At 35.6% G+C, this 27,141-nt stretch overlaps 1 protein-coding gene across 1 annotated transcript in view; it reads right to left on the bottom strand.

Moving 5' to 3' along the window:
• Positions 1–23,350: 23,350 nt before the first annotated feature.
• LOC150104573 (glutamate dehydrogenase, mitochondrial-like) overlaps positions 23,351–27,141 on the bottom strand; it is a 326,505-nt gene continuing 322,714 nt past the window's right edge. The window contains exon 11 of the mRNA XM_090395204.1: positions 23,351–24,070. Within this exon, the coding sequence (XP_090251330.1) occupies positions 23,951–24,070 (120 nt within the window). The 3' untranslated portion in view covers positions 23,351–23,950. The remainder of the gene's footprint in view (positions 24,071–27,141) is intronic.

Below are 27,141 nucleotides of genomic sequence, written 5' to 3'. Positions count from 1 at the left end.
ATTAGCTTATGTAATTTACATAAATAAAAATAAGGCAGGTTTGGTTTGAGATACATATAAATATATACAATAGATACAGTTCAGTATATTTTAAATCATTCCCTTTTCCTACTAGAGAAATATTACAAAATCATTCTCTTAGATTTATAATTTTATGGGCATCTAAGAATTACATAATATGAGTTCAAGGAAAATTCTCCCACTCTCTTGCTCTCATAATTAAATAAATTCAGTTCTGAGTAATAAGATCAGATACCATACAAAAAATGAATGGAAATTATATGTCTGCACACAAATGCCAGGAGTATAAACGAACAAAGATGTTGAGTTTGTTGACTTAAGTGAATACATTGTGGCCTCTATAAAGCCAAATACAGCTATAAGTCCAAAATTACAAATGTGAAAACAAAATCATATGGAAAAAATTCTGTACTGTTTTGACCATGTCGAATCCTTGGAACTGTATGTATAAATTAGCAGCAAGCAAGAATAAAGGAACACCTATGTTATCAATTATTAAGAAAACAGGTGGCTGTTACACTAAAAACTTAGCAGAAACTGCAGCAATAATGATAAGCAAGTTTATTCCTGATGACGACAAATCAGTAGATGAAGGAATCCACAAAACTTACAAGAAACAGACCTAGACACTCATAACGACTGGTTGAGCCTCCAAGTATTTTGAGGGATTAAGTAGGTATTTTATGACTGTAGATCTGCATATGTTCACGAGCTGGTTTGCTTGTTCTGAGGGACAAAAAACTTAGTTTCAGGGTGTGAAAGAACCCTCTACCTTCATATGAGATCAGCTTACTCACCTTTAGTCGATGGAGACTAGATAAAGATTCCTCACATCATGGGTAGGAATCAAACCCAGATCATTCCAACCAAAGGGATCCATCTATACCGACCGAGTTATGGAGGCTCTAGCTGGATAAAAAAGCTGCTATAAATGAATGTTTTTATATTGAGCCCATACATTGAGAGGTTGGTAAAGGATATTGGGCATCAGCCACACATGTTCCACTGACTTAGTACTGAGTGGTGGGGGTACTATTGATGCTGTTTCAGTATCATTTGGCATGGAAATATTTATAGAATACACACAATGCAGAAACCAAATAAATGCCTATGCAAAAGTGGGAGGAGTGAGTTGGGAAGATGGATTATTAATTAGTCTAGTTGTCCTCCTCTGTACTGAGTGAAGTATTTTGAGGGAACTCTTAAGACCCCCCCCCCTCAACTTCAAATGTGAGAGCAGTATTCAATAGCTTGATTTGTGATTTGTTGAATGGTTGAATTCAACAAATCACAAATCAAGAATAAGGAACCATCTCCACTATCACACCTAGTGTGCATCCAGAAAGAAAGCTGGCAATCCAACTGCAGAAGTCCTGAGACAGACTAAATGATGGGAGTTTGTTTAGTAAGCCATTGTGCCAGACCAGGTCAAAAGTTTTGGAGATATCAAGTTCAACCACTTGAGATTCACCAAGCTTCTCCATGGCATTTGTCCAGAGATGGGTGATATATGTGAGTAGATCTGTTGATTGGCAGCGACTGAATCCTGAAATGACTGGTGGTCATTTATTAGTTGGGTGCCTTTGAGGTAGTGTAGCAGTTGAGAATTGATGGTTCTCTCCATTACTTTAGATAGGACTGAGGTGAGTGAGATAGGGCAGTAGTTTGATGACTGATTTGTTGCCCTTTTTGGGAATGGGTTGAATATAGGCCAATTTTCAGGCTTTAGGATAGATGCCAGTGGAATAAGAGAGTACATACAGGCGACATAGGATAGTAGTCATTTCTGGAGCACAAACGTTCAGGATAATTGGAGGAATAGCATCAGGACGAGGAAACGTTTTTGTGTCTAATTTGGATAATATTTTTCTGGTCTCTTTCTGGCAAAAGGATATAGGGCGCATTGTATATTGGGCATCTGAAATGGGGGGGGGGGGATTTACTGTTGTCAATAATGCATACACTGGAGGCAAAGTGTGAAGCCAGAAGATTGGGTTTTTCTGTGCATGATGATGATGCAATAGAGCCATCTGGGTGAGAATAGTATTGGGCAAGAGACCAAAAGGCTCGGCTCCTGTTTGGACAGGCTGCAAGTTTCCTGCTGTTTGCTCTTTCAAACTGTTTTAGTAGCATTGATAGCTTTCTTGTAGCATTTTGGGCTTGAGTATAAGCACTAAAGTAGTATGGAGTTCTTGATGTGAGTCAATTGTGGTATGCATGCTTTTTTTTTTATTTGTACAGCCTTGGCATGTCTTTTGGAAAAACAGGATTTATTTAGCAGGACAGAAGTTCAGAGTAGTATGGGGATTATATGTTTCCATGCCAGTAAGGGTTACTTCAATGCATATGTTTGGGTTGGAACAAAACAATAGTCCCACCATGGGAACGAGGCATAGAAGTCACGGAGGCTGTCCCATTTGGCATTGTTATAATGCCAAACTGTTGTATAGGAGTGGCTGTATAAGCATTGTTGCATGGGAGGAGGAGATGAATACTAGATTGGTTGGAATTACCTGGGGGGAGGGCGACTACATTCATTGTGTATTAGAAGGGTCATTGGTGAGGAATAGATCTAGGGTGCTTGGGGAGTAGTTTGGGTTATCTGGTTGGCATGTGAACAATTTATGTAAGGCTGTTGGTGATAGCAAATGTTTCCCATCTCTGAGTGCTAGATACAATTAGCTGTATAGAACTAGTTGGGGTTGTGAGCATTAAAAGCTCCTAGGAGGATGAGTTCATTGTTACGGAGGTGGGACTAGAGGAAATTAAAAAGCTCAGAGTTGTTGGTGGCATTTGGGAAGTAATAAATACAGCGAATGAATTTGGTTGAGTGAGGAAGGGAGATGTTCAACGAAAGAGTCAAAGTTGGACAATTCTAAGTTGGGTTCTCTCTCTGGCAAGGTATATCAGAGCAGATATAGTTACCAAAACTACTCAAAATCTGCTATAAAAACACTTGCAGAAGAAACATCCTTACTTAAACTTGTCGGAAGAAGAATGGAAAGCATCTAAAAATGGATCAACCACAAAAGAATTCTTGCCAAGTATCAGAAGCAAACTCTGGCTGAAAATATATGCCATTTCTCCATATTCCAAATTCTGAAATCGCCATCATGCATTTTGTTGTCTACACCTTCAACAGACTGCTTACTTTATGACTGTCAGCTACTGGGACTACATTTGGAGGCCATTAATATAACACGTCATTTACTTCTGGAGACAAGTAGCCAGTGTCAAAATAGGGACTTATCCAAAAGTATTACTCGGAATTATTTAATTTTGCTAATAAGATTAACTTTCGGTTGTTGTAATGTAATATAAATTATCGATAATGTTTGAATTATATAGTGTTAACATATGTAGATATAAAAAATATAAATATGGATGTAATTGCAGGAATGCATACATATCGATGTAAAATTATAAATGTTTTATGAATATTGATACAAAAATATAAATGTTAATCAGTACTTGGAACCTACATGTAATATACGCAGTGGAACATGTAGGAAATTAATTACCCCAGTGGTAAGGGTAATTAAAAATCACACACACTAATTTAGTCTACCGTAATTCTGTTGGCCTGACCTCTAGTGTGAGGTGTGTGTGGGGGGGACTACATCCAAGCTTATACTATTTTATGTAGCCAGAGATCAAATTCATATTAACCTTCAACATAGTTGATGTACCAGAAGGGAATTTTTCATGTTTATCTGTTCAAGAGATTGAAAACAATTTGAAAGTTTAACCTTGGGTTGATGTTGGCTTACTACTATCAAGATGTAAGGAAGAGGTGGAGGAGCAGAAGTTGTGCCAAATAGCCATAGCTTGATTGACATTTGAACATGAGATAAATTCTGTACCTGGCTCTTTTAAAGTCTAAGCTGGAGCTTGTTTTTATATAATATATAATAGCAGTTGCTGGTTGTAGTATAGCCTGAGTACAAAAGGTAGGATTTTTGGCATGAGCTATTTGAGATGTCATGGGTGCTTTATCACATTTACTGGAGAAACAGAGCTTGAATAGTGATTGAGAGTTTTGCATCAAGTGGGAGATGAAGGCCTTCATTACAGCAAAGATTATATATTTGGTTTAATCCTTTATCCAATAGTAAGCAAACAAAGTTTGTGCCTGAAGTAATTTCAAGGCTGGGGCAACTCGTGATAAAGGTGGTATGACTTCGATCTCCTAGCAGACATGTGTAATGCTATGCATTATGTGAAGGGTCACTACCCAGACCGGTTTTGACCTTTATTGAGGTCTCTTCATTGGGAGCCAGAGGTGATACCAAGGTTGAAGTAATGCAGAAGTCATATTTACCTATACAAGTTGCCAAAAGGTGTAACACCTTATTATTAAATTACTCTGGATTAGAGAAAGATGTTGGAAGCTTTTTTCTTCCACTTGGTTAGACTGTAAATTATATATTTAGTTTAATCCTTTATCCAAGTGTATGCAAAGAAAGTTTGCAACTGAAGTAATTTCAGGACTATGGAAATATGCCTTTTGCATTACTTCCATCTTGATATCACCACCTCTGGGTCTGGCTCTCATTGATGAGGACTCAATAAAGGTCGAAACCGGTCTGGGTAGTGACCTTCCTTTAATGCATAGCGTTATACATGTTTACAAGGAAATGTGCTTTGCATTATGGGATACTAAGGCAAGTGATGTGAAGTCATATACCACCTTTGCCACAAGTTGCCCCAGTCCTGAAATTACTTCAGTTGTAAACTTTGTTTGCTTACACTTGGATAAAGGATTAAACTAAATATATAATTTGTAGCATAACCAAGTGGGGAAACAGCTTCCTACAGCAAAGATTGTTTCAGTTATTTAGTGAGAGTAGGTGTTTGAATCAGGATAAGAAACTGTAATCAAGCCATGGCACCACAGTGGCAGACACTACAATGGTACCATTGTAGTGTCAAATGGTAGAAGGCTGAGTTGGCTAGGTGAAGGTTGATCATATTGTTTGCCTGGTTGGCAGAGTGATTAGCTCATTCAGCCAACAGGTTTCAGATTTTCAAATCCAGTCATTTGTGTTTGTCTTTATGTGATAGATGAATTTTATTAACCGCTGTGAGACCACTGCCTTGAAAAAGTTCCATGCCTGGTCTCTAGAGCAGTGCTTCCCAAACTTCTGGATGTCACGGCCCCCTTTACAAAAATTAAAATATTTCACGGCCCCCCTCGAAAAAAAAAAATCGTAATAGAGAGATATATTATTATAATATTTATTGTATTTATATTCAATACAAAACATACACAGCGAATATTGCAAAAATCAAATGCATGTATTATTTTTTGCCTCTTACCGTTTGGTTCTGAAGACGATGCGGGCTGTTCTGGTAAAATATGAAATACTGTCCTTTTTTTTTTTTTTTTAGTCTATTTCTGCTTCTTCTGATTGTTCGCGGGAATTTTTGTTTTATTTTTTATCAGCCACTTCTCCATCTCAGGGTTAAATTTTTTAACGCAGAATAGGTCAAATAATATCACCACTTACCGATACAGGCACACCACAGACTGATAACAGGAAATTAGTGAATATTACCTGAATAAGGGAATTCCCGGACCAGGAACATTTTTCTCTTTTGTGACTTTTCTCCCTTTACGGTAATTAAGCCTAATGCGAAACAGACAGCAAAGGCAGGTTATTAAAACGTGCATATGATTGGTGCGGTATTAACAAAAGATCGCGCAACCGAAAGATAAAAGCATAGCTGACAATTGAGTTGAAATGCTAACTCTCTTCAACCGAATTCCATATGTGAAACTGCCATAACATTCACTATATATATATATATATATTACTTAGTTTTAACACTTTTACGAATTTTAACATGTTCGGTTAAATTTTATTGTTGCCTTGGGAAATCGAACTCACACACACATAACAATAGTTTTTAGTTAGATACTGTGTTTGCCCATGCAACATATGGTTTTGTTTCAGTCTATACAGCATAGTTTCTGTATGAGGGGAAATGTGATTCATTAATTAGTGTGTTTTTATCCCAGTTGTCTGTAATTGCACTATTTGTTGAGAAATACATTACACAGACTCCTCATACCTTATTCACTGGCATAATAAAAGTACTTGTTTTTATTGCCTCTGCAGTATAGTGGTTGTTAGGGAGGGGTGTTGTTTACCACTGGAAGCGAGTTACTGTCTCCCCACATGAACTTGTTTAAGCTTTTTTTCATGTGTGAAGTATATGCGAAACTTTTATTGGTAACAGAAAACTAGCTCGGATGACAGTGATAATATAAAACGAGTTTTGATATGTATATAAAGTCAATATCAACAGTCCCTGATTATGAATGCGTGATGAAAGGGACAGGGAGATTTGAAGCTTCCCTGGAGAGCATTTGAAGTAAATACAATTAACCACTGCTTTGAAATTAAACATATGAATAAACAATATTTGCTAATATTCATTAAGCGCTGAAATACGCAGGAAGCAAAGTTTGTGAACAAAGTTTTGTGAACCAACACCAATGTGCGAATTTTTCCATTAAAATATAAAAAATAATAAAAGTTAAATACGTTTCTTTTAAAATTAAAAAAAATCTACTTAGTCTTAAAACATTTTAAATTTGTTTTCATTATTTCACGGCCCCCCCTGAACAAAACCTACGGCCCCCAAGAGGACCGCGGCCCACAGTTTGGGAAGCGCTGCTCTAGAGCAGTATTTCCAGACTATATAATAAATCAATAATACAAAAAACTTAATACAAAATAGAAAAAAAAAATCCTTAGCCCACCTAAGGTGCTATTGTATACTATAGCATTTTGTGAGTGGGAGTTACACGTGCAGGTTGTGGTTAGTTATCAAGATGAAAGTCAATATTGGAGAGAGAGCTCTTGTTCAGAAAATGTCCAGGGTGTTGGCAGAATAAGTTTATCCAGTATTAACCACATTATCGGCCATTATGTATCAAATAATCATCCTCATACGCTTTGTATCCATCATATATTTCAATGTAATATCAATGGTATTAAAATTTTAATATGTACTTTGCATCCATGATAACCTTGACATCTATAGATGGCCAAGACGTTTATAGACTACCCTTATGAAAGGAATCTTGGAGATCTGCCTTTGTTATATCAAATAGACAGTCCCTTTGATATGCAGAGGATCTCCCAAATCATCAGGATCAAGAAGTGATCATTTCAATTTAAATTTTAATAGCTGTAACAGGTCTTTTATGCAGAAAGTATTTTTAACATGGGTATAGTTATGTTAAAGATACCAAGCAATTTTAAACCTGGTTTTACTCCATTTTTTCCAAGTAAGCAAACAGACAAAATGTCAAGTTTGTGCCTGCAATTTATGCAAGACTAGCTGATCCCACAGGTAGTGCAAGACCAAGGCAACTCGTGGTAAAGGTGGAACAAGCTCTGATCACTAATCTTAATATTTACCCTTAATGCCAAAACACATCTCCAAGAAGGGGATGTATGATGTTTTGTATTAAAGGCAAGGGGCCACTACCCAGACCGGTTTCAACCTTTATTGAGGTCTCATCAGTGGGAGCCAGGCTAGAAATACCAAGATTTAGTAATGCAGAGCTTGTAAGTATTTTACCAAAACAAGTTACCATAAGGTGTTATAACCTTATTAAATAAAAATCTCAGGAGGAGATATAAATGTAGAAATTATTTTTAACTTGGGTATAGTTATGTTAAAGATACCAAGCAATTTTAAACCTGGTTTTACTCCATTTTTTCCAAGTAAGCAAACAGACAAAATGTCAAGTTTGCGCCTGCAATTTATGCAAGACTAGCTGATCCCACAGGTAGTGCAAGACCAAGGCAACTCGTGGTAAAGGTGACATTTTGTCTGTTTGCTTACTTGGAAAAAATGGAGTAAAACCAGGTTTAAAATTGCTTGGTATCTTTAACATAACTATACCCAAGTTAAAAATACTTTCTACATTTATATCTCCTCCTGAGATTTTTATTTAATAAGGTTATAACACCTTATGGTAACTTGTTTTGGTAAAATACTTACAAGCTCTGCATTACTAAATCTTGGTATTTCTAGCCTGGCTCCCACTGATGAGACCTTAATAAAGGTTGAAACCGGTCTGGGTAGTGGCCCCTTGCCTTTAATACAAAACATCATACATCCCCTTCTTGGAGATGTGTTTTGGCATTAAGGGTAAATATTAAGATTAGTGATCAGAGCTTGCTCCACCTTTACCACGAGTTGCCTTGTCTTGCACTACCTGTGGGATCAGCTAGTCTTACATAAATTGCAGGTGCAAACTTGACATTTTGTCTGTTTGCTTACTTGGAAAAAATGGAGTAAAACCAGGTTTAAAATTGCTTGGTATCTTTAGCAGGTCTTTTATGCCTTCTTTAAAGAGACATTCATATTTAAAACTGCTCCTGTGAATTTAAGAGCAGTTTTAAATATGAATGTCTCTTTAAAGAAGCATAAAAGGTAAATATTGTGTTCAGATTCAATACATGTTGTGCAAGATATTCTTTTTTTCAACAGACTGGCTACTAAAATTACATTTAGAAGGTCTGGCTCCCCAGTGATGAGAACAGTAAAGATTCTGGTTTACTGACTAAAACCTTTCTCATTATATGATCTGATCTGAAAGGGGGGGGAGTGTATTATGGGATACTAAAGCAGTTGATATGGAACTATTAGTATTTACTCTGATAAATACAGGTAAAAGTTTTTAAGAAAAGGTTGAGGGTTTTGGCAGAATAACAAGATTATCCAGGATTCTGATTTGTATATAAACAGTACTGTATGTGTCATTACTATTTTGGCATCTCTTTATTGCTGTTTTGTTGGCAATAGAATGGAAAGTTTTTTTTTTTTGCAACACATACTAAATTTTGTTGTGTATAAAACAAAACTGCTTGAAGATTCTGTTGATACGTTCAGAAATGCATGAAATGTACGACATCAGATTTTGTGTGTGTGTGTTCTGTTGTGGTTCCAGTGGGTAAGAGTTCAATATCTGTTGAATATGATGAGAGTTATAGTTGTTTCATTCCATTAATGATTTGATTAGGAGAAACAGATTAATTCACTTTCAGAATGAGGCCAAATAGCAAATATGTCATTTACATAGTGGATCAGATCCATTAGAGTTGAGGATCAATAGTGGTAAACGAAGTATCCTCCAGTTGGTTTAAATAATATAAAAATTAGTCAAGTGTGTGTGTGGGGGGGGGGGGCAGAGGGTACTCAGTTGTACTCTCTTTCTTGCTGTAAAGATGAAAGGAACAAATATTATACACTCTGTTAATTCAAGTTTTGACAACTTCAGTCTTCTGAGAGGCATGTGAGCAGATCCAGGACAGGAAGAGGTTTGATAAACTCTGGCCATCAAGGTGCCAGAAGTGGCACAGTTAAATAGGATGTCTAAGAACTCCCAGAGCTCTTTTTATTACTCGCACGAATATACAGATTAGTTCAGTTTCAGAATGAGGCCAAATAGCAAATATATCACTTAATAGTGTATCCATTCGAGTTGAGGATTAATGGTGGTAAACAAAGTATTCTCCAGGTAGTTTAAATAATGTGATAATTATGTTAAAAAAACGTTTAATTTTCTTGACCATAAAGCTCTGGAATGACTTTTAAAGAGGCCACATGATTTGCCCGCTGTATACAAAACCTTAACAGGAACCAAAGACTAATCTTGCCCGTGATCTGGAAGACCCTTATTAGATCTCAAACTCACCAGAACTGAATTACAGTGCCAACTATAGAACGTTCATAAATAACAAGTGAGATCAGGCATGCTCTATGCATGTATTGTACGCACTTTGTTCTTCTTTGTCTAATATAATTGGAAGCATAATAAATTTAGTTTAATCCTTTATCCAAGTGTGAGCAAACAAAGTTTGCGCCTGAAAGTATCTTCAGGACTGGGGTAAGGTGGTACAACACCAGGGCAACTCGTTGCAAAGGTGGAGCAAGATACCAACACTCCTGTCTCAGTATCTCCTATCATGCAAAACACATCTCCTTGCAGATATGTCTAATGTTATGCATTAAGGGAAGGGCCACTACCCAGACTAGTTTGGACCTTTATTGAGGTCTCTTCAGTGGGAGCCAGGCCCAAGTTGAGATACCAGGCAGAAAAGCATTAGCAGGTCATCTCTACCTATAGGAGTTGCCAATTGGTGTGCCACCCTTTTTTAATAAATTACTCTGGATTTAGAGTAATTTAAGATTCAATAAAGGTCGTTTGATATTTTTGACGTAAATAGCAACTAATGATACATTACTGCTTATGCCGTTAAATTTTTAAAAAGAAGTGGCCAATATGTGCTTCATCTTGAACACAGTTATTGTTATACCGATTTTGGTAAAACGTAGCCCATATGTAAAGATTGTAAAATGTATGCTCGAATAACATTATGCACAGTTTCATACAATGGTTTAAATATGAAAATGTGGAATACAATTAAGAGATTGCATTGCATTAGTAAGAATCTTATTGTAATAATTAAAACACCATTAAATATATTACAAAATTGTTTATTTCTAACTTATAAAGTAAAAATACAAAGCAAAAATAACAAATTAATGTGAAGTTTCATACAATGGTTTAAAAATGAAAATTCGGAATACATATTAAGAGATTGCATTACATTAGTAAGAATCTTATTGTAATAATTAAAACACCATGAAATGTATTAGATGGTTTATTTCAAACTTACAAAGTAAAAATACAAAGAAAAAATAACAAATTAATGTGACAAATTAATTTCTTCTATACAGAGCCACCGACCCATGCTTCTGATCCCACTATAGCCCCCTAGAAGGCTTCGGCACCCATTTGGGGGGGGGGGGGGTACCGCCCACTTTGGGAACCTATGATCTATACCGACTGAGCTACGGAGGCCCTTGCATCCACTGAAACCTCTATATCCACCCATAAAGAAACCTGGAATATATAAAATTCATTGCGTTTGCAGCATTTGCTATGCCAGAAGGGGATAATCTGTATGTCAGACCATGTAAAGGACATTGAAATGGAAGTGCAGATCAAGATTAGCCTGCCACCAAGTATTTTGACAAAAGACAGAAATTCTGCATATTGATCATAACTGTTATATAAGACAATTTAAAGAACCATTTATGGCCAGTACACCACTCAGTTTTTTTTTTTTTTTAAATCAATGCATCAGTTTGGTCTGCATTTATTAAAAACCTCACAGCTGCAGATATGTGACATGAAATGATATGTTATTACTGCCACAGAATATGCCAGTAATAAACTGGCTTTGTTCTGCTGTTTAATCAAAGTTGTTGTTTTTTTTTTTAATTCCAAAACAATAGAAGCAGAAATGGAGTATAAAAGAAACAGTGCAATTGCAAAATGAGAAATAAGGAAAACACATACAGAAAGATGGAACAATTTCATAACAGAACTAGAAAATCATATATTTAAGCACAACCCAAAACCTATAAAGTAATAAAATACACGAATAAAGAAATAAAAATAAAAAATACAAACATTAGATTTAGAAAAATGGGTGACCTATTTCCAAAATCTCTGGACACATGAGAACAATGAAATAAATTTATAAAACAAAGAATGACCTAACAGAAAATATCACAATGTTAGAACTGAAAAATACAATAAAGAAGATGAAAAATAGGAAAACACCAGGAGAAGACAATATAAATATAGAACTATACAAAAATGCAGGTGAGAAATGTAATGAAAGACTTCTGAAATTGTTTAATATGTTTGGATGTCTGAAAAAAATCTTGGAAAAAAGAATTGGTTATCACAATCTATAAAAAGAGAAATAAAAGCGATTGCAATAACTATAGTAGAATTAATCTGCTAAATACAGGATATAAAATATATGCAAGAATATTAAAAGAGAAACTAAACAGTATTGTAGAGGACAAGCTATAGAAGAACAAAACAGTTTCCAAAAAGGCTGATCCTGCATGGATCCAATTTTTACTCTAGAATTATTAATAGAAAAGAGAATAGAACTTTCTTTTAGTGTTGCATGGTGATCAGCATTCATTTTAGAAATTATGGACTTTACAACCATGTCATAAATAACTATTTTAATTTCCCGACTTTCCGACCTTCATAATCTACCATACATAGGGAAAACAGGATGCACAATTCCTATCAGTTCCTTTGACAAGGAACATAAACAACACATTAAATATAATAACTATGGCGAAGATCATGCCCTGAACACTTTACATAGAATTGACTAGAAAAGCACTAGTTGTTTACATCACACCAAAGCATGGTATGAACGCAAATTTAAGTAAGCCTGTGAGATTCTTATCAACCATCCCAATCTGAACAATAATGATGGTCCAAAAATCCTAAGCATATGGAAGGCACATATTCTACCCACGGACCCTTTCTCCCTAAGAGTTAACTATAAACAGGACTGTAGATAATCCAGAATCTTAAATCTAATATAACAATTGTCATGTTAAAAAAAGGACAACATTGTTACTGTAAGAAAACTATCTATACGAAAGAATGTTTCTCCCATATTATCGTAAATAGAATTTAGCTTTGATGTAGTTTCTAAATATTTAATTAAATTTTAATTTTATCTATTTTTTCACTAGAGGTCATGCCAGTAGAATAACCAGTGATGAAATCTTTGTTTCTCTAGCTCAGTGGTCTCCAAATATGTGGTACATGTACCGGGGGGGGGATGCCAAAAAAAGTTTTATATTGATAGTAAAAAAAAATTAAGTAATTAATTATAGATAAAGAATATTACTTTCTTTCATCAATTAAACATATATCTAATATAGACAAAGATGTTATAAAGATCCTGTAAACTTAAATTTGCGAGTAGCGCACATTGGGCGACTTTGCACACATAATTGTCCATGACAAAGCTGTCATGTTTTTTAAAACTAGGGAGTAAAAAAAACATTAGATACAACACAACTTTGAAAAACGAATTTCAGCAGAAATCTCTTCACAATTGGTGGATGGGACTGAAGTCTGAGTATAGCAATTTAGTAAACACAGCAAATGATGCACTCCTACCGCTTGGTTCTACTTATTTATGTGAGGTATCATTTTCAGCAATGACAGGTATTAAATCCAAATATCGAAATAAATTAAACTTGGAACCAGACCTTCGTATTGAAATTCAAACCAGAATTTCAAGAAATTATGAAAGAAATGCAAGGCCATTGTTCACATTAAATATTGTAATAAATATGTTTGTAAGCTGTTAATAATTAAAATAATGTGTAAAAATATCTAGCTTTTTTAATTATTATATGATGATACAAGGCATATTTCCTCTTTATAATACTTATTATAATAGATTTTTGGTCAATCAATTGGGGGTACATGCTATTTATTTTTTCTGTTTTGGGGATACGCGATCAAAAAAGTTTGGAAACCACTGCTCTAGCTTACTGTGCGAAATGTAACTCAGCTTGTCCTTGTATATACTCCAGATGATGACCTTAATATTAAGGTCAAAATGTTGGGAAATTAAAATAGTTATTTATAACACGGTTGTAAAGTCCATAATTTCTAAAATGAAAAGAGAAGAGAATTTCAAAAAAACATGTGGCTTTTATGGATTATGAAAAAGCCTTTGACAAAATTAGTAGACAAAAATTGTTTAAAATATTAACTGATTTAAATATACCAAACCAACTTTTACAATAATCCATTCACAAAATATATATACAGGAAATAAAATAGGTTAAATTAGAACACATCTTAGAATGAAAAGATATATCAAGGAGTACGAAAAGGATATGCTCTCTCTTACCTTTGCTTTTCAATATATACAAATAAAATTATAACAAACCTGGAAACAGTATAACCCATTTGGTATACAAATAACCCCAAAAATGAAGATAGCTATACTATTATTTGCAGATGATCAAATAGTATTAGCTACATCAAAAGATGATTTACAAAGATCATTAAATATATATCTCTAAACAATATAATATGACAATAGCTAAAGAAAAAACAAAACTAATGGCATACAAAGGAAAAAACCAATAAGTAAAATAGTGATAGATAATAAAATATTAGATATCAGAACAAGTAAATATATATAAATAAAATTATAACAACCTGGAAACAGTATAACCCATTTGGTATATAATAACCCCACAAGTGAAGATAGATATGCTTTCTATTTGCAGATGATCAAATAGTATTAGCTACATCAGAAGATGATTTACAAAGATCATTAAAATAATATCTCTCAACAATGTAACATTACAATATCTAAAGAAAAAAACAAAAATAATGGCATTCAAAGGAGAAAACCGAATAAGAAGTAAAATAGTGATGGATAATAAAATATTAGAACAAGTAAATACTTTGAAATACTTAGAATGTGATTTATCATACGAAGAAGAAAAAGACAGACACTAAAATATCAGACTTTGTCAAATTAAATGGCATAATAAATAATATATTTAAGCCATCCCTAGTACAAAAACACACTAGAATCAAATTATATAATGTCTTGTCAAAACCAACTCTACTATATGGAAGTGAAACAGACCATAAAAAGGAAAGATGAAAAACAAATTCAAACAGCAAAAATGAAATTTCTTAGAAAACTAGTTGGATATACCAAGTGGGACCATAAAACAAATGAAGAAATTTTACAATCCCTGAATATAAAACCAATTAATTAGTACATAAGATCTGAATCGAATGGACAACAGCAGACTACCAAAAATGTTATACAAATATAAAATAAGTGGAAAATGAAGAATCGGAAGACCAAGAAAGAGATGGCATTAGACCGGAACAGGCCATTGGCCTAAAATCCATGTTAGGAAGAAGAAAAGTTTTTTTTTTTTTCCCACTTTGTTATGTATTCTAGGCTGTTGAAGTTACTGAAAAAAAATCTTTCGTGTGTAATTAACCTTTTTTTAAATTTTAAATTAAGTTCAACTAGTTCTTCTGTGCCCTTTATGACATAAGCTTGCAGGTTTCATTGTTATTTTAATAAAACTAGTTCTAATTACTAAAAATGTGGTCTCTATAGTGGAAGTCCAGCAGTTAAGTCGGCTTTTAGAATTCCTTCTGTACAATTTATGCTGTGTAGTTATTGCTATATCGTCGGCATAACAAAATTTCCTTGATGTAGTGACGATAAGATCGGATATATAGATTGAATAATAACGGAGATAAAACAGATCCCTGTGGCAATCCATTATTTAACTTCCTTAAGGTAAAAAACTTTCTACATCTATCTCTCACCCCAAAATTTTTATTTAATAAGGTCAAAGCACCTTATGGTAACTTGTTTTGGTAAAATACTTATAAGCTCTGTATTACTTAACCTTGGTATTTCTAAGCCTGATTCCCACTGATGAGACCTCAATAAAGGTCGAAACTGGTCTGGGTAGTGGCCCCCCTGCCTTTAATGCATAGCATCATACATCTCCTCAAGGAGATGGGCTTTGCATTAAGGGTAAATATTAAGAATAGTGATCAGAGCTTATTCCACCTTTACCACGAGTTGCCTAGACTTGTACTACTTTACGGGTCACCTAGACTTGCAATACATGCAGGTGCAAACTTGACTTATTTGTCTGTTTGCTTACTTGGGAAATGGAGTAAAACCAGGTTTAAAATAGCTTGGCATCTTTAACATATATAATTTCTTGTCAAATATAATTTACTGTGTAACCAAGTGAAAAAAATTTCAACAATCCTTCAATTATTCGACTCTCAAACTTGTGGTTGGATAATTGAGAGATTACTGTAGTATGATTTTTTATAATCCTTGAATATAGTGGATTTATTCTCAGCCAGACACATTGTATACATAATAAGTTATTAAATTTAATGTTAGTGACTCAGAATTTGGCATTATCAATTCTCTTCTCAGTTTAATATAGCATCTAGTTGTTTTAGCAAACAACTAGATGCTTTCCCAGGGCTGGCCCTAGGAATTTTGGTGCCCCTTCCCTGTAAAAAAATTCTTTTAATGATGTCTTCAACATGCCTGATCATAAATGCTAAATAGTAGCATTAGCTAATGGAAATTCATAAGTTAATGAAAAATTATCATAAACTATATTTTTTTACAGAAAGAGAGAGACAATTAACTCTTTAATGGTGGAATTTTGTTCTGAAAATGTGCATCTCCATGGGTAATTAAAATCAAATGTATACTCATCAAATGCAGAGTAAATGCAACTGCTGTAAATTTTAATAAAATTATAACAAAGTGGCAATTATAAAAGTTAGTTTATTATATGATGCAAATTTTGTCCATGCACAGTTATTCCCATGTTTTCTGGAATAGACTCTTTTACTAGTTCTTACCAGCACAGGTTAAATGAACATGATTCATTTAACACTTCACCAGCAAAGGTTGGTCTATAATAAATTTAGTTTAATCCTTTATCCCAGTGAGAGCAAACAAAGTTTGCGCCTGAAAATATCTTCAGGACTGAATATAGTGTTGTACTATCTTACCTGGGTAAGTAGTACAACACCAGGCAACTCTTAGCAAAGGTGGAGCAAGCTACCAACACTCCTATTCCAGTATCTCCCTTTTGGCAACTCCTATAGGTAAAGATGACCTTGCTACTGCTTCTGCCTGGTATCTCCAACTCTGGGCCTGGCTCCTACTGAAGAGACCTCAATAAAGGTCAAAACTAGTCTGGGTAGTGGCCAATCCCTTAATGCATAACAGTATACATATCCACAAGGAGATGTGTTTTGCATTATGGGATAGGAGTGTTGGTAGCTTGCTCCACCTTTGCTAAGAGTTGCCTGGTGTTGTACTACTTATCCAGGTAAGATAGTACAACACTATATTCAGTCCTGAAGATATTTTCAGGTGCAAACTTTGTTTGCTCTCACTGGGATAAAGGATTAAACTAAATTTATTATAGTCTAACCTAGTGAAAAATAAACTTTCAAAGGTTGGTCTATTGGTAGAGCCTCTGCTACTAATGTCTTGCAAAAAGTTTTAGTGCGGTTAGTAGTTGGAAGGGGATCAATTGTTCGATGCTGTCGGCACACTCTCCCTCAATGAGTCTTTGGACTCCCTGGAGGTTTCACATAATAATAATGCCCTCCTTTGTCAGTGACATCTTACAATAACCCCTTGCCTTTATTTCTGATGTTTTTGCCCTTGGTGTATACACACAATAGCTGAAATCTGGACTGATTTGTTGACCCATGAATCAAATCACTCTCTTTCCTATTTCTTTCTTGACAAAAATAGTCCTGCATTTTCTAGGATCATTCTATCATTCTCTCTCGCACACCCTGTTTATCATTATACTCACAATTTCTACCACTTAGTGCATGCAGCCACCAGACATTTAGTTTCCCTGATGATTCACATTCCCTCTTTCACCACACAGTAATTTTTTTTACATCCGCAGTCCTTCTTGCAAGTACAAATCTATTTGACCATCGAAGTCACTACATATTATTTACATACTGTACATTATTTCTCCTACACAGTTACCTTGTTGACTCACTTGTAACTAAAACTCCTGAGCTCACTCCTGTCATACCATAACAATGTATAATTTTTATTCTTCTTTTTTTGCCCCACTCAACAACCCTTTCATATCCTATCATTTCAAATCATTTTTTCTGATCAACATAATCATATCATTCACCTACCCTGCTTATATACTGCTTTATCATATTGCAAATCTTCCGACCTGGAAAACATGGTTTTGTTATTCACTTGTCAAATACGCCTCGAAACATAGAACTGCCATATATCACCATATCTTTTACCACCCATTTCTTACCCCCACCCTTTATTTTTAACATCTCATCTCTTTTGTTTACCAAGTGCTTTTACTTTTCTTGTCTCCCCAAGATTGTGCAAGAGCAGTCATGCCAGACTTCATTTTCATTATTTCTTTCTTACACTACTATTCTTGTTATGGCTTTCATTCTCAGAAGATTTGTATATGCTACATATTTATATTATTACTGTGAGTGATCTAAGAATTATTTTTAATATATATATTTTTTTTTTTTTTCACACAGCAGAAGTCCTGTGCTAGAGACAAAATATGGAATTTTTTCATGCCTGTTCAGGGCTCCAATAAAAGGAAGAACTAACCACAGGCAATGCAATTCATCCACTAGATCATTGGTTCCTAACCGGTGGTACGCATACCCCCAGGGGTATGTGTTAGTTATTGACATCTTATTAGTTCAGTTATTCACTAAATATAACTAAGTGCGTTACATTAAGATAGGCACCGAACAAAAGTGTCAGTATTTAAAAACAGCTATTTTAAAAACAAGGGGTACAATTTATAGAAATGGATTTAAAAGGGGTACACAAGTGGAAAAAGGTTGGGAACCACTGCACTAAATAAAGGCAATCACATACAATCATGCCCATGGTAGGATTCAGCATGAGAAGTGCAGGTTCACGTTCTATTTAATGACCTACTACACTATTTCATGTACTCCTTCTTTTGACTGTTCCCCTGATGTTTGTTCAGGCACTACCCCCACTGAGTGTTGTGTCCATTTAAATCCTCCATTAAAAGTAAAGGGGATGGTAACTGCAATATCTCAAGAAACATCTGTAGCAGGAGGAAACTAGATTCTTTTCTATCTCCTTCTCATCCTTCCATCTTTTAGCACATTTGGTAGAATGCTGGATGGTCTCCCTCACAGAGCATTTTGCCGTTTTGCTCTTACTATTATTATTAAGATTAGATTAAGCTCCGATCACTTTCCTTAGTAATTTTCCCCTAATGCAGAGCACACCCCTTGAGGAGATGTATGATGCTAGGAAAGTGAATGGAGCTTAATCCACCTTTACCACGAGTTGCCTTGCTCTGATTTATTACTGTAGTTTTGGCTAATGTTTTCACTAAATGAATGTTGTTACTAATGAATAGCATATTAATAATAAAAAAAAATCCTCTTATTACTGAAAGCTTATTTCTCAAGTCCCTCTTAAACCTTAAGAACTCTTCCATACGACACTGGCATGTCTGAATGCATTCCACCACACACAATACTGACTCAAAGGACTTGCCACCTCTGTTACTATACCTCATTCGCATCATAATCAAATATATAAAAATTAAATAGACTAAAGCAAATTAAGCTCTTGTTACACAGATGTGGATTTGAATGGGATAGATTATTTTTGGAATCTACTATAGCTCTACATTCTCCACAATAACAAAAATCTGGGAGATTTATTCTGATACCACTAGTCAAGGTCTCCTTACCAAATCCATAGAAAGTGCTAGTTAGGATTGTAGGATTTAGTTACTATTTAGTTACTTGATCTGTTGTTTACCTTCCTTCTGTGTGCTCACTTGCATTTTGAAAATGCTTTGGTATTCTAGGCCTAAACATCATAAAGACATAATAATAATTAAATAAATGCGGTTATTCATTATTATTGTCCCTTGATGGCTGTGTTCTTGCAATAGACTGAACATCATCATTCTTGATGATCAACAGCTAAGTATTCACACCAGAGTAGTCTTATAACTGTTTTAAACCTGTTGATCCTCTGATGTGAACAGACAATGTGAAATGTGAACAAACTCACACCAGGCAAAAACTGAATACAGAAGCAGCTGAAGAACAATGAATATCCTTTTGCTTAATAGTTTCTGATGTGAAGAAAAGGTATTTCTCTTTTCTTCAAGTATTTACTTTACTTTTTTAGTTAACTAAATAACGTTTTTTGTTAAAATTAAAAAAATATATATACATATAGAATTAAAAAAAGAGATACACACACCCTAACTGGTGTCACTTCTGTTGTTCAGTAGAAACAAAATTGCATTAAAGAAATGGTGATTATCTGCCTCTGCATAGTCATTGTTACAAGCTTGCAAACTCACTGTATTTCGTTATCAAAACATTAATTTTGGTGCTTAGGTATACACAGTTTTCCCATAAATACTGCTAGAACTTCCGCACACTCCTGCACTGCCCACAAAATTGCATGATTCCAGTTCCGTTCATGCTGCTGTGCACAGCAAAACATTTGCATGTTTATCAGTAGAGTAAGAGTTATCTAGCTGTATGGATTAACGTGCAGTGCAGAGATCTTCACAAGGTTGGAACGTAGCCACCTGTTATTTTCAACAAGCTAAAAACACTCAGGAAGGTTTATGTATAGGACTACTAACCATTATAACCACTATACAAGAATATATCATCCAGATGGTGACATTGCAGAAGTGAATGAACCAGTAGATTATATGGGAATTGTGGTGAATGAAGTGGAGGTGAGTAGTCTATTGCATAACCTCCATGTCAATACATCTGTGGGATTGGATAGTATACCAGCTCGTGTCATACGAGAAGTGGCTAAAGAATTGTCAATACCCTTGACCATTTTGTTTGAGTCTCAGGTCTGGGTTAGTCCCGAGCGGGTGAAAAGAGGGGAAAATAGTTCCACTGCATAAAGGTGGTTCCAAGACTGCTGTTGTAAATTACCGACTGATTAGCATATCAGGAATCGTTGTCAAGGTCTTAGAGAAATTAGTCAAGAAAAGAATACAGGATTGGATAGATGAAAATGGGATATTGTATGGGGGACAACATGGTTTTGTGAAGGGTAGATCATGCCTCAGTAACTTGCTCACGTTTTATAACACAGTGATGGCTGAACTGGATAAGGGTAATGGGTTTACAGCGATTCTACTTGACTTTGCCAAGGCCTTTGACAGGATACCACATGGAATCCTAATCAGTAAACTGGAGCAGATGGGGATGGATATAGGGTTGGTGAGATGGATAGGAGGGTGGTTGATGGGGAGATACCAGAGAGTGGTTTATTCAGGAGTTGAGTCCAAAAGACGGCTTGTGACTAGTGGTGTGCTGCAGGGCTCTGTTCTTGGACCAGTACTTTTCATCAATGATATAGGAAAGGATCTGAGAGGAAGTGTTCACTTGTTTGCTGATGATGCAAAGTTGGGAAGAGCAATTGTGAGTGCACAGGATGGCAAAATTTTACAGGATGATTTGGATAGTTTGGAGGAATGGGCTATGAAAAATGGATGTCAATTTAATGTGGCAAAGTGTAAGGTTATGCATTTTGGGGTGAAAAGAATAGCAGCAGTATATCGCATTGGTGGAACCGTACTCCAGGAGATTGATGAGGCCAGGGATTTGGGAGTGTTGGTGGACAGGGAATTGAAGTTTAGGGAACACATTGCAAAAGTGGCTAAATCAGCTCATCAAATCACTTGGCTTCTGAAAAATACTTTAACAAGCAGACAAACAAGTTATTGTTCTTCTGTATCGAGCCTTGATAAGACCCCATTTGGACTACTGTGCTCAGTTATTGGTGCCAGGGTTTCTTCGTGATGGGGAGGAAGTGGAGAGGATCCAGAGATGAGTGACCAAGATGATAGCAGGTCTGTGGAATGAACCTTATGAGAATAGGTTGAAGATTTGTGGGTTGCAAAAATTGGTCAATAGGCGGAAAAGGGGTGATATGATTGAGACATTCAAATTACTGAAGGGTTTCTATAAGATTAATCCAGAAGATATTTTTGAAAATAGAACTGGTGGTGGGAGGACTAGGGACCATGCATGGAAGCTGGGCAAGAATGTGGTTAACAAGGGTGTTAGAGCTGGGTTTTTTACTTGGAGAGTGGTGAATGAGTGGAATAAGCTGCCAGTCTGTTGTGTGCTACGACTGTGAATGAGTTCAAGGCAAGGTATGATAGATACTTTGTGAATGTTGAATAGTTGTTCTTGACATGATGTTAGGGCCTCCCTCGATGAATCTGTTGACTCCTTGGAGTTGCCCAGAATAATAATAATAACAATAGAGAAAATCTATCTGACCATCAAAGAACAGGTTGACCATGCTGCATTAGGGCTGTGAAGGTATGCCGCTGCTGTAATCCTGTAAGAATACAAAGTAATGCTGTGGGAGATGAATGTTTTGCAGAGAACGATGACACTTGTACTAGCTGATGACCTGGGATGATATTGTTCTACTGGCCACTTCCTAACACCTCAACTTATGTTATGCAGCAGAGGGTAATAAAATGAAAGGCACTTCTCCAGCAGTACACAAACAACATACACAGAGATCTTCTTTTCACAGATGAGAGGATTTTTATCAATGAAGAGTCAATTAACCACCATAACGATTAGGTATATGTCTCAGATGGTGGATGGCTGTACAGCATATACCATACCATCCAGGATTCGGAGAGGTAATCACTCTATATTAGTGATGGTTTGGTAGGCAAGGGTGAAAGAGGGTTAAAACCTTCAAAGTGTATCAACACACTATGCTGGAACCTGTGGTACGTTTTCTGAAGAACACCTTGTTTCACGATAGGCAGTGAACCTTCCAACAGGATACTCAGCCCCTGCACACATAAGGACCACAAACACACACCAGTTGGTGGAGGCGAATGTGCCTAACCACATATCAATATTTGATATTGCTGTCTGGAAGTCCCAATTTGAATACATTGGACCTCAAATTATGGTCAGAGCTTGAGAGAGTAGCTTGCAAGAAACGACACCCCAACATCATCAACCTGAAAGTGGATTTGAAGTGAGCAGCGATAGCATTGGATGTTGTATGTGCCACCCAGTGGCGTAGCTAGAGCTTTTGCCGCCCCTCTCAATACACAAAAAATATTACAAAAAGTCAAAACGACGTAGGGAAAAAAAAAAAAAAAAACTATCAATATGTGGTCTTCATACTTCAGGCATGTGTGAAGGGAAAAGGGGGGGACACTTTGAACATCTAGTGCTTCTGTATGCATATTATACATGTTGTTTATATGTGCTAAAAGCTGTAAATGATTTACTGATGGATTAAAGGTATGTGCACTGTTCAAGTATTGTAACAGTATTTATGGCTAGACTTAGGTATACTGGCTTTCAGCATGATAGGGATGGAATAAGTAGTTGTGAAGTAACAAGGGGGGGGGGGGGGTCATGATATTTTGACGTAACTGCAACCAGTGATCCGACTTAAAGATGTTCTCAGCAACGTATCTCGTCCCTAACCTGGGTACTGTCTGTAGTGATAGTTGTTTTATCATACTCTGTGTTAGAAGTATTTTGGATAGAATGCATGGCTATAAATTATAATATTTCAATCAGAATGTGTGATTATCTCATTTTGTATATAAGTTGAAGAAACTTATGTACAGAATGAGGTATATCACATACCAGCATATAGTCATTAAGCAGTGTCATTTTCAACTCCATAATTCTTCTAGAATCTGACACATGATGTGCCTATATCCAGTGCCACTGCTGTAAGTAATAATTAACAGTGATGAGAATTGTGGTAATTATAAGTGTTTTTAAAAGTGTGTTTGAAATACCAACTTGCACATAAACAGAACAATTTATTGCACCTGTTCAGTATTTAAAAACAAAGCTACAAAAGTATTGATATTTATACTTTAAAACATTTCAGTCCACGACAGTCTATAAAAAAGTATATATGTTTCATAATTCATCCACATTTGACTACATATAACTGCAGTGATCCCTCAATAGCCAAATCTTCAGTTAACACAGATTGAATGACAATGTCAAGTGACTTCTAGTGTGGCACCATGGTTAATGTACTTTCAATTAATCATGTCTTCCATTATCTGACCAGCAAATTGATTTCCTAGCATAGTTAGATAATTCTGGAATTATTGTAATTACAATGGAAAAACAAACTTTGAAATAACTAGCTAAACTGTATATATCTTAATTACACAGCAGTGGTGATATTTGCAGAAATATTAAAGGGATAAGATGTCAGTAATTGTAAAAATTTACTTGTCATATAACAATGAAATCCCTTTCAAAAACAAGTGATAATTTAAAAAAAAAATCCTTTATTTCAACGAACCTACTGGAGATATAATACTTGGATTTCTGACATATGCACATCAGTTCGAGGAAATTTAACTCAAAAATAATTTCGGTATTTTATGTAAAAGTCAGACCAGCTTCTCTGTATGTACTATAGATTTTCTCAATAGAATTTACATATGCTGCTGTACGGAGATCCAGTCCTAAATTATACTTCATTGCAGTTCTCATAATTGCCTAGAAGTAAAAAAAAATGCAAAGCATCAAGTATTAAAAATGATACACAAAATCTTATTCTTACGATGCTTAAAGAAGTAAGGAATATGCTAGTTATAGATTTTCATAAATGATAATATAAATTTTTCCACTGTTATGAAATTGTACAACACTGTTCCTAATCAGGCAGTAGAAGGGAATGAATCACTGTTTCGGTTCTTTTGCTTAAACAATGAAATGTGAAATATGAAAATTAATCACAGTTTATTAAAATAACTACTGCTGGGATATATACCTGATAGCTTCCTCACAATGAAATGCTTCCTCACAACTTTGATAAAGGAGCAACATGTCAAAATTGCTGTTAGGTGATGTAGTCTGTTTCTACATTACCTAATGAAATGTGAATAAAATGAAGGTGGGATGCGAATTTAGGAGCTGATAAATTTTAGGTGGAAATGAATTTCACTGCCTGGTGTGAGACCACTGCCACTCCACTTACTGGAGCCTGAAAAAACTCAATGTTTGGTCTGTAGAGCAGAGTTTCTGGACTATAATAATAATAATAAAATACAGTCCACCAAAGTTACAAATGTACTAGAGGTTTACAACCTTTTGTGAGTGGGTGACAAAAATTTTCACCATTTTCATATAATCCGCTACATAGATAAATTTGTTAGCATGTGTGAGTCAAAAAAATTTGCACTTTGGGATCTTGCAGTAGAAGTGCATGAGATTATTAATTTTTTTTTTTTTTAATAAACTTAATATCAACTTAAGTGCGACATTTTCTATGATTATTATTATTCATGACACCTCCAAGGAGTCCGAAGACTCATTGCAGGAGGCGACCTAGTGTATATTTCTCCGTTTCATACTATCAATCATCTACATTAACGCCATCTACTGCCCACCACCACCACAACTAGTATTTTTTGTCTGTAAATTATTATTATTATAATCTGAGACCTCCAGGGAGTCAAGGACTCATCAAGGGAGGCTGTAAATTACCCAACCTAGCTATCATACCTTCCCTTAAATTCATTTACACTAGATGCACTCACTATCCCTAAGGGCAAATTATTCCACTCACTCACTGCTCTCTGAGAGAAAAACCTAGCTCTTACCCCTTTCTTGACTGAGAATAACTTTAACTTCTATGGATGCACTGTGTTTGTGCCCCTGGCACGGGTGTTTGTGCCAGGTGCACAAACATCCGTACCTCTGGCAGGATTCGAACCCTCAGCCTCTTGGTTGGAAAGTGGATATGCTAACCAGGCCAGCTACCATGTAACTCATAACCTTAAAACAAAGAAAGTTGCTTGTTCAACATAACTAGTCATGCTGTTTCTTAAAGAATGTTGCCAACATTTTCTAATGCTTCAATATGATTAGTATTTAAATATTAATTTAATACCTGTTGTTGATTACCAATGATGTTTTTTCAAATTATAGGATGCCAAAATGGAAAGAACATTGATACTTCATCTGAGCCTGTAGTTTTATGTGGTTCCCACCCATGAAAGGTTTTAAATAGTTGAGCAAGATGTGTTAAAATAAATGCAAAGGATTCCATGCAGTTTGGTGTTTTTCAAACAAGAGCATGTAGTGCATAGATGGCTTTCACTCATAATGTATTCAGAACAGCATGTTCAGTACCTCAAACCCACTAGCTGGAATTCTGTAACTGGCTCAATGCCCAAATGAATCAATAGATCTTCTGTAGTGAAGTCCAGTTCATTCATGACAACAGCAATTCATATGTATGGTTAGAATTTAATTTTCAAAACTTCTTGAATGTTAGTATATATATACGATGTAGTACTCTCAATAGTCAGTTCAGTGGTCCATTTATTATTATTAAATTAAAATCTGACCTCCACAGAGGCAAAGGACTCGTCTTGGAAGGGCCACACTCCCAAAATGCAAAAAGATCATCAAACTGTGCCTTATACCCATTCGCAGTTTCTATAATCACCACACTTTCAGGCAATGTATTTCACTTAGCAATCACTCTCCATGCAAAGAGCCTTCTTCTATCTCCCCTACTCACAACTTCCAGGGATGGCCTCTTATTCTATCCTTGTGCCTCTCTACCCTATGAAAAATCTCCAACATTAATCTAAAAACTACCTCACCAAACCATGTCTCAATCATATCCTCTCTCCTGCTATTCAGGAGAGAGGATATGGTTGAGTCATGGTCCTATTCATCATTGCCATAATCCATTGTGATGTTTACAGTTTTAGCAAAGTGTTCCTTTAACTTCATGTCTCTGTCTACCATCACTTCCAAATATCTCATCTCTTCCACCTCCTTCAAAATTTCTCCATTGATTGTATATTCTTTGTAAACGCTGTAGACTTTGTAGACACTTTGCAACATTAACTGACAGATTCAGATCATCCTGCAAGGCCACAGGGTCTGCTCTTCTCATAGTCTCCAACTTTTGCATCATCAACGAATAGCTGCATATCTTCAGTAAACCGGTCTCAATGACGTTAATGTACAAGTTAGACCTTTCAGAACACCACTCCTCCATACACAACCTGCTGTTCCCATCTATTTCAATTTAGCTACCAGCTTGTCATGTGGCAGTCCATCAAAGACCTTTGAAAAATTCAAGTATATTGCAGTATATGCATCTCTTATGCAGTGAATTTGTAACCTTGTTGTGATATGTCAACAGATTTCTAAAGCATGACTTCCTCTTTAATTCATGCACTAGCAGAAGAGGGTTTCTCCCAAGCAGCTGTATGGAGGATTGCATGAAAATCCCAGCAGGCTTTATTTATCTGGCAATATTGCCAGATGATCAACTTTGATTGGTATTTTATCAACAATTTCTACAAGTGTACACAGGGTAAACAATTTCTCTAGAGTGCTTTTTACAAATGATGCCATGTTCGTGTGATGGTGTTTTTCAGTTATCATAATAAGCACATAAGAGCAATCAAAATCAGTGCAGCTATTCAGTTGTGACAGTAGCAATTCCCCGTTAACATATGGGCAGGTGTTAAGTTACACTGGCTGGGATTTTTAATTATTGAACCGACTTCACGCACAAGGCCTCAAGATGTATAATACAACAC

Source organism: Typopeltis vanoorti, chromosome 7, assembly GCF_054136105.1.
Source record: "Typopeltis vanoorti isolate ZY-2024b chromosome 7, IOZ_Tvanoo_1.0, whole genome shotgun sequence".
Lineage (NCBI taxonomy): Eukaryota > Metazoa > Arthropoda > Arachnida > Uropygi > Thelyphonidae > Typopeltis > Typopeltis vanoorti.
The sequence above is the reverse complement of the archived record's forward strand: the minus strand, read 5'-3'. Positions and strand labels throughout refer to the sequence as shown.